The sequence below is a fragment of the Fulmarus glacialis genome, unplaced genomic scaffold (genome assembly GCF_000690835.1).
Source record: "Fulmarus glacialis isolate BGI_N327 unplaced genomic scaffold, ASM69083v1 scaffold9541, whole genome shotgun sequence".
Classification (NCBI taxonomy): domain Eukaryota; kingdom Metazoa; phylum Chordata; class Aves; order Procellariiformes; family Procellariidae; genus Fulmarus; species Fulmarus glacialis.
Genome location: NW_009190939.1, coordinates 36419 through 46099, shown reverse-complemented (window position 1 = coordinate 46099; position 9681 = coordinate 36419). Strand labels below are relative to the sequence as shown.

Below are 9681 nucleotides of genomic sequence, written 5' to 3'. Positions count from 1 at the left end.
AGGGAAAGCAAAGGGTGTTCCCCTGTTTCTTATGGGATTTTCAAAATTCCATCATTTCCTACAACATGTTGCTTTCCCATCTTTTTTTAGCCGAGGAGGCCTGGCTTGGGGGCTGCTTTTGGTACTCATTAAGCCTGCTTTTTAATTGGCATTAAGGATCCCTTTGTGCCCAGGAGCTAAACTGCTGCTTCCGCATTGCTGCCATTCCCTGCTGGTCTGGGGAACAAAAGGTGCAGCCGGGAAAGCAAACCCACCGCTGTCTCTCTGGTGCTCAGCCACCCAGGCACTGCCCAGGTGATGATGATGGAGCTTTTTTTTTTTTAATATGTCCTAAAAGCACATATTTTATTTTAAAATCATTAAAAACACCAAGTTTAGTGCATTAGACGTTTTTAATGCGTTACAGAAAATAGAACTCCTCAAGTGTTTACTAGAAGTATTACTGCTGTTCCAGTGTTTTTTAATTTCTCCTTTAATATTTTCTCCATTTTCCAGCTGATTTAAATTCTGAGACCCAACTGTAAGAACACAGACCTGTATTAAAGGCAGAAATACTAAAGCACAGATGGGTGGCACAGATACACACAGAGAATTCTTGTGCCACGCTAGGCTGAAGGTATCAAGCCCAAATCCTCAGATTTAGTTACAATCCTATGGTCAGTCCTCTGCCTTGCACTATCTTGACTCCCTTTTCAGAAAAATAAGCATTTGCAAAGCTCTTTATCAGGAATTATTTTGACCATATTAAAACCAACCAACCAAACAAACAAACCCCAATGCATTCAAGAATTCAGGATTGGAGACATGTCAGAAACAAAGGTACATCTTGTTTTCCAAATAGAGATATAGGAAAATCCAGGTCACCGAGTGTTTTTGTGTGTGTGTGTTTTTATATATATATATATGCATGTGTGTAAAAGGGATCAAAAAGATAATTCCCATCACTGTTAGTGACAACTTTAGATTTCATTTGGTGCTTTCAAATTCAGTTCCAAAACTTTAAGATGTTACTTGTGTGATATTGTTGAGTGAATTAAAAAAAAAAAAAAAAGAAAAGCTAGCATGTGATGGATACCATGGTACATTTGTCCGCAGTGTTAGTCTAGACTAACAGTAATGTATTTAAGTTTAGTTACATGACAGCATCTTAAACCATGCCCTAAAGACTACTGAAGACCTGCAGATAGCCAGGTTATGTTTCCGTGACACACTGTAGTTACTTATTATGGTGCTGTACCCCAGTTAATTTAGGCTTTTCTGCAAAATGCAGACTTGCTTGTTGTAGAGAAAGAGAGGGTATGGCCAGAAATGAACTGCTGACACTACTCTCGGTTCTGGAAAATGCTATTTCAGTAAACAACAGAAGAGCCCCACACCGGCGTTCAGACAAAGGTAGAAAGCCTACCGCAGGTAGCCAGGTTCCTGAATACACCAAACTTCACAGACTGTAAACACCACTAAATAAAGAAGCAACTCCAAGTAGGTAGCCAAGACACCTAAACCACTATTTTTAAACAAATTATACTGCTTCAAAGGAAGGACAATGTTTATCTTAGCTGTTTATCTTCTCCGCACCTTTGCTATCGTAAATCGCGTTTGTTGGTAAGTTCCCGACAAGTGACCCATCCTTAAACTGTCCTAAGAAAAGCGTTGAAATACTATTTGTTAAGAATTGGCTCTTCCTGATAGTTAAAAGTTCAAAAATGAGACAGTGCAATACAGGGATGTAATTGTAGGTGAACACCGCACTGGAAACTGCGGGAATTCGTTCAGGAAAGTTCCCTTCCATCCCTGCTGTGCTCCCCCAAAGAAAGACTCCCCAGAGCATTCCTCCCATTTGGGAAGCAGTGAAGAGGTCTGTGCAGACCTCCTCTGGGCCTACTGCAGAAGTTGAGCTCAGTGAAAATCAACTCTTTAACAGTAGGCAGTTGTAGTTGCATCTCAGCCTACAAATGAAATACTATCACCCTTCCCTCCTGTTCTTCAATTGCCCACACCTCCACATGGCCTTCTTCAGTATACTGCTTGGCCTTTCTATTTATAGGTTAATAATTCATCATAGTCAATCCTTGCTTTAAAGAAATGGGATCTTATCATTTATCTTTCTTAGCCACCAGACAAAAAATTAAGATTAAAAATATTTAAGCCTCATTATTAGCTTGGAAAAATCTTCAAATACTTTTCCCATGTTTTTTCCAAATTTCTTCCACATTTAGAGCAGCTAGACACATGAAAATATCTTAACACACTGAATGTTTAGCACACTGATCAGTGCCTGGAAGCTTCACCAAAAGGTGAACATTTAGAAGCACTTATAACTGGAACAGCAGCTTTTTATGGAACAGTGTGATCTTCTCAGGCATGTCTTGAGAAGACAACTCTCTTAATTGGTTGTGCAAACAGATAATTGCATATTGAGCTGTCCACTAACTATAAAATTACGTTTTATTATTATATAAAATGGCAAACTTAGAACCACTTAGTAATTGAAAAAAAAAAAGCTTAGAAAATGAGTATATAATTTTCAGACTTAATTGAGCCTGTAAAGTCTGAATAGATTAAGCAATTTAAGGACAGGTGAAAAATACACCCAAACAGATCTACACAGTGTGAAATGATTTTACAGGGATTAAGAGCACAGTGTAAACATGAGCACTGTCTTCATGCATGAAGTTGATGTATGTTTTGGATGTTTAGCATCTAAGATACTTCTTGAGTTTAAAGATTGTAAAGGGATGCATTTATCATGCATGTTGATTTTATAGCTTATTTTCAGTGTCTAAGGAAGTACACACTGCATTTATCTCTCTTGAACTGAGCTGAAAGCTAACAATTAGCATTTGGAGGGATTTAGTACAGACTGAGAAATTAGTTTATGGACGTGGATGCTTCTTTGACGTAGTCCTGTTCTCACAGCATGTACACATCATTCCCTTTTTCTGGGCACAGCAAGAATTGAGCACCAGAGAAATGGTGCCTTTATTTCAAAAGCCCAGGCTGGCTTCCACATGGATTCCACCAGGTGAGTTCCCTTGTTTGACTTTCTTCTGGGGCTCCCACCGCCCGTGAAATGACTCCTCACAGCTAACACCACCGAATGCATTCCCACTTGCAATTAGCATCCCGTGACACTGCTCTGCCTCCGGCCTTCAGCGCTCTGGGTTATTCTTCTGACTGGTTCAGATGAGTTACTCCAAACATGAACTCAACTGCTTTTTATATATATATCAAGTGACAGGTGAGTATTTCACACCCTTTACTTCAACGAAGTCTCGTACAATCTGTCACAACAATGCTTTAATAAATGTTAAATTGGTGACAGACATGTAGAAGCCAACTCATGTTAACCACACTTTTCCAACAAGGCCAGTCAAAGGCTGTCGGAGTGATAACATTTTGAAAACATATCACCTAATGTTTAATCATTCAACTATCCATCAGTAAGGCAGAACCATCAGCCACTTTGCAATGGGAACTATAGGAAATCACTACAGAATGACTTATCCGTATGAGGCAGAAACAATTTGTAATTTGACCATGGCCTCCTAAACATTTTCTGACACTGAGAAAAGGGCAGGCTGCTGTATAATTACCCACTGCAAGGACTTCTGTGTCCTCCTTTGATACGTAGGATCTGGGACACAGTGTAAGGACAAGGCACTGTTTCAGACGGATAACTGTGCTTTCCCACTATGACAGAATTCAAATACTTGGCATGTTTCAAATGTTGTGACTTGGTCTCACCATTAGTTTTTTGCTGCTATCATGTTTTCATTTATGTATTTACTCCTCATTTTATATGCTTAAGTAGCTCAGAGAAGGAGTGAACCTCAAGGAACACACACTCTGCAAATGTCAGCACAGAACACAATCCAATACACATCATAGGAAAAAATTCTGAATGCTTTGGCCCCATCTCTAAAAGAAAGTTCAAGTTTCAGATCTCTGACAGATGTTAGCACCCCATTCACATTTCATGTTCAAACCTGTACTTTGAAAATTTGTCTCAGCTTTGCCACAGGCTTCAGTAGCCAGATCTGGGCACTGTTGACCAGATAGAGTGGACTCAAATGTGCCACCCTGTCTGGATTACAGAACATGGCCCCATATGCCAGACACCGATGAAGTACAACATATCCACTCCATGCTTGAGCGGTCCTTTAACCACAAAGCCTACTCTTGTGGTTGCAATTAATACTGAGGAGGAGCAGGAATCTTTTTCTGTGCAGCCAGGAAGTCATTTTTCCAACTTGGCTTCCTAAGGAATGAAGCTGACGTGATAACACTTTGCTTGTTTGTGTGCCACCGGAACTTCTGAACCCTCTGGTCAATTCTGAACAAATTTAATAGACTGAAAGAAATTTCCAGTAAGTTGCATGGAAATGAACAGTCAGGTAGAGGAAAACAGACATATAAATGTCTCCAGTGAGGAGAGGATTGCAGCCTGAACTCAAATTTTATTAGACATTATAAAATTTATCTCATAGAGAGCAAGTATGAATGTCCCAAGAATGGGAAATGCTTCATTCAGAACATGCACCTATTACAGGTCATTTAATTGCAATGTGTGTCAGAAACCATCATCAATTAGTAATGCTGCTCCCTGAACTACTCATGTTTACCTGTCAGTGAAAATCTTCTTATGAAGTCTATCACATCATTTGTGGTACTAGTCTTTACGTGGGGAATTGACTGTTTTAAAACGCTTATTGTAAATATTTTATATTGCTCTCAACCTGACAGCACAGTGACAGGGAACGCTAGGCATTCGGGATACTCTGGAGGGGCGAAAATAGATGATAGCTCTCACCCTGGTGCTGCCCTTTGAAGAGACCCTAGTTAGCCAGATAATGCTATGGGTGGTTAAATCCCAAGAGAGCTTTTGGAGTGTCATCCACAGGAGCCTTGCTGAGAGCAGAAGTAATTAGTTCCAGCTGAGCACACAGACACATAACTTCTTTAGAAAGGTCTGGCTGCTTTCATGCTAGGAGAGAAAAGGCATTTCTGTCTAGCAGCCAGGACAACACACTCTGGAAACAGGAGAACGGCCTTCTTCGTTTGTTTGGTGTCCAGCTAGGTGTGTGTTTTGGAGCTGCAGGATGGAATTGCATTCACTGCCTGTGAAAATTATGGGTTTCTGTTCGCTGGGTAGCTGAAAAATTCCCATAAAGTGATATGCAGAAGTTTCTCTGCTTCACAGGGGAATCCTCCGAGGGTCAGCAGCCCGAGACTTGGCCTTCCCACAGGTGTTCACAGTATGCTAGACGGTTCCCAGGGACATACGTAAAGCTTTCTCTTGGGAGGCTTTCCTAAACATCTAATCTAAACACCAGTATTGCTGCACTTTTATGTATCTCTTTGTGTGTTCTGGCACCTGATAAAAATTCCATTATTTTCAGCGAGTGAGTGTCACCTGGTGATACCACAGCTTCCTCTGAGGAGGTGCTTTTGCAGAGTTCATCCTTAGGTTATACGTGGGCTATTCTTCCCCCCTCCCCCCCCCGCCCCGAAACTCCAGGAAAGACATCTGAAACACTCCACTCTTGTGCATCTCGTTTGGATTTCTTCCCACTACAGAAGGTACTAGCTAAAGCCCAGCTGTTCTCAGCAGCTGAACTCCTGTTGTGTACAGAACAGTAAAAGCACGAAACGAATGCCAAATATTGATGGGGCAGCTACAGGTTCATTGTTAGAAGGACCACTAGTGACTACTAAATGCCATCAGATGGTTAAGGACAGCCAGTTACGGTTTAATGGCTCCTCTCGGGGTCCTGGGAAACCAACTCGTAAAAAGCGTCAGAGGCCCACTGCATCGCTTTGTGTTTTAACAGCCGCAAAGGCATTTAACTGAGCATGCCAGAGAGTGGGCTCTCTGATACAAATGGATCTGAGCAAGACACACTTGCTGCAGCCTCTCTAAGGCAGAGAATAATTTAATCCTCCTGGCTGCTCGGCCCTTGGGGTTGGTTAGACGGATACTTTTTCTGCAGTCACAGCGGGGTCCTGCAATTTACAGCAAGCTTCTAAAAACTTTATATACCCATATTCATTGCACACAGGTTATCCAATGATAACCGCCTTAATCACTATTGCTGAGTTGAGATGCAAACCTGGGGTGAAATGGCAGTGCATGATCAGCATGATCCTCAGTGGAAGGATTCTACTTTTTTAATATTTAAATTTAGTGTCTGTTTTTAAGAGATTTACTAAGCACTGTGACAATTTTGCAATATAGAGTCAACCAAGATCATTTCTTGCATGCTTTAAACCCATATTTAACTACAATTAAGTTGCAAAAGTTGCCCTGTTAATGGCATTGTGGACAGTGTGCGAGAGACGTTTTTAAGGAAATCTTTTGGCTCTTATGCCTACTCTGCTTGGGACAAAGATGGAAACAATACTCAATACTCTGCTCATGGATCCATTCATGCAAGCGTACCACATGAGACAGAAGCAGTACTTCTTTCTAGTGCTAATGGAATAGTCCATCAAATCTTGCTTTGCAGCTGTTTTTTGTACAGTATGAAAAAGGCTGCTCGCTTCTGCAGATTTGATGACATTGACATGTTTCCCTACCACAAACCTTCCTAATATGTTGAATAGTTTGAATTAAACCTTCATCCATGACTTCCCAAGTGCAAGGGAAGCCATCAGTGTACTCACTGAAGGGGCTGTCATGTGCCTTAGTGACAGGAACAAAAGCGGTGACGTGCGTAGCATGGAACGAGCGTGTTCAATGGACTAGCCCACGCTAGCACCTAACGCCAACGCAGGCCCAACCTGCCGCTTTTGGGAGAGCCAGCATCCATCTCTCCTGGGCTTGCGGCGCTCCTTGGAGAGCACAAATCCCTCCCTGTCCCTCAGTGCCCTGCCAGCCACCAGAGGGCATTTTGTAGCCGCATCTCTGTCGAGCTGAATAATTCATTGACTACTGAAAAGGCAACCCCTATTTTTTCCTCTTCTTTTCTTTCTTTTCCCTAGCACGCCTACAACAGGCCTGACAAAAAAAAAAAAAAGACTGTACAATCTTGGTCACACTCACACGCGATCGGTTTTATACTCTGGGTAAAGCACAAAGGACTCTCAAAACCATCTCCTTGTACACGCTGCTCATTAGAAAGCACAGCCTGAACGCAGGGTCCTTTCCAATCTGGGAATTGTGGGAAGCACTGCTGGGGCTGGAGGCGGTACCTGCTGAAGACCTCTCTGTGCGAAAGGGTGGTGAGAGCACATGTCAATGCAGTGGATTCAAAAGTCCCCCGCCAAATGTTCAGATAGCTCCTACTTAGAGTCAGCGTTGGGTGAGCACCTGTATCTTCAAAGACTGAAGACGTTTCTTGGGATGTAAGTCTAGACTGTCTGCGTCAAATACTTTATTTGGTGCCCCCTTCTCATCACCTGTATGCTCATGTAAAAATCCCTAAAATTTATATGCTAATTTCTTCACCTTCCGAGCAACACATCAAAGCCGTTTCGCATACACGCATTTTTAGCTAAGATTACGATGTTTTTAACTCATTAAAATGTAACTGCTCTTGTCCTCAGTCTAGCTATAGCAGTTGAAAAATGTTCGATGCTTATTTCAAACTACACTGACAGTATCAAATAATGAGCAAATAGGCTATTGTTGTCTATGAAAAATGCATCGCTTCTATTTGAAAAGTAATTCTAAAGAAAAGCTTAGAAACCACCTGGCTCTTTTTCAGATTTACAGTTGTGCCTCCTAAGATTATTTAAATAATGCCTTTATTCCTTCTATCCATAATGTTTTGGAGCATAGTGTGCTGCAGACCAAAACATTAAACTTATAATACATGTAAATGCGAGAGACATTTTACCTGAGTGACAGAAGGAGTTCCTGAGACTTTGAGAACCAGCCAGCCAGCTAGCACACTGCACTGAACTGCATGTGCAGATAAGGAACATTTTCTGTATTATTTGTGTGCAACAGATACTAATTCAGTGAGGAAAAATGTTTCCAAAATGATCTACTTTTTAAAAGTTCTCCAGTATTAGCCCTTTTAATCAGCTCTATTCATGTGGTTTTTGGACTAGCCAACATTTACAGAAGGAAAAAACAGTATGAAGGACATATAAGAAATATCTAATCAAAATAATTAAATAGCAGTACAGTTTTGCATGGATCTGGACACTTACCTATAAGCAAGATTACTAATGCATCTGTAATGTAATAACCAAACAGGAGAGGCTTCTGCCAGACTTCCACACCAACAGCACCAGTGAGCAGATATGCTGCTATTAATACCTATAGAAAAAGGATAACGTATTTTCAATCTTTTACTTCTAAAGGCACAGAATTTTGCTCATCATCTTAATACAAATGCAAGAGTAAAAAAAAATCTGTTATTTTCCTCCTGTCTCCACTTCACAGGACCTTATGCTTCTATCCCAAAACAATTACTTCTAAGCAGTGAAGCAGCTTCCAGGGTCACCAACAAAAGTATTTAAAACATATGAAATAGAGTAAGCAAGCAACTTCCCTGCTAATGTATGCATCTGTTTGCATGTGGTAAGTATTACTGACTTACCTTTTCAAAACACCTAATTTCTAAATCTCTTCTTAATGCCAGGTCTCCCACTGCACATGCACTTTCTTGTATTTGCATACAGACTTCAGAATTAGCAATGTGGTTATTTTTGCAGCTCAGGCCCCTAAACTGATCATATCAGAATAACTGAGAGGGGAAAAAAATCTAAGCGTACCTGAAATAATAAAAAAATTCAACTAAATGTGAAGAAATAAAAAGAAGGGGAGGGAGCTGAAGTCTTTCTTGATCTTTAATTTGTTTGACAGATAACATCATTACAGGACACAAAAAGAAACATGTAGTCAAACGTCCTTAGGAGTGAAAGGACTCGTACACAAGACTCATGAGTCACTTGCTAAAGTGCCACCAGTTTCAGTAGAGACGTAAATGTAGTTTCCACTCTCTCTTCAGAGTTCATTTTGTGACCCAGCTGAGGTCAGTAATCTTAATCCAGTCAAAACCCTATAGCTCCTATAGCAATATCCTTCACAGCCATTGTATTATCTGCAGCAGCACTGCCTACAATTTACGGCACAAACTGATGAAGTTTTACCATTTTAGGCATGTAACGTGCAAATGCAGTACTGAATGTGATGCAGTGTCTCCCAAGCCCTCGTGCCCTTGACCCCACCTCCCCAAGGGACCCCGCTCTCCCTTGAAACCCATTTTCTGGCTTAGCCCAGGCCACCCACCCCCTGCAGCCCCTTCTGCTGCCGGCACCCAGCTGGCGGGACTGCTGCCCCACTCTTTCTCTAGGGCATTTTGTTCTCAGCTGTTTCGTTTTGCTATAGGACTCGTAAGGGGCTGTATGTTTCATGCTACATGTCTCAACCTCCTCAACTATTCTAGACTTGGATTAAGAATGAATTGCCAACATTTACTTTAGCTCTAAATTAAAACAACTACGTTAATGATAATGCCATTTAGAAGACTGCATATTCATCTATTTATTCCCAGGTAGCATTCAGTAACCTTTACATTTTCTATTCAATACAGCTTCTCACTCTGGGATAACAAATATTTTCCAGCTTTACCTGTATGATAGATTTTACTATTGTTTATTTTTTTTAAATAATCATTTTTTACTATGTTATGTTTTTTCTTCATTTTTAACTTCAATAAACACATTTCC

At 40.9% G+C, this 9681-nt stretch overlaps 1 protein-coding gene across 1 annotated transcript in view; it reads right to left on the bottom strand.

Annotated features, from left to right (window-relative positions):
- The window catches only part of LOC104083121 (ethanolaminephosphotransferase 1-like), a 45226-nt gene that overhangs the window by 9887 nt on the left and 25658 nt on the right, over positions 1-9681 (bottom strand). The window contains exon 6 of the mRNA XM_009586501.1: positions 8158-8266. Coding sequence (XP_009584796.1) covers positions 8158-8266 — 109 coding nt within the window. The remainder of the gene's footprint in view (positions 1-8157; positions 8267-9681) is intronic.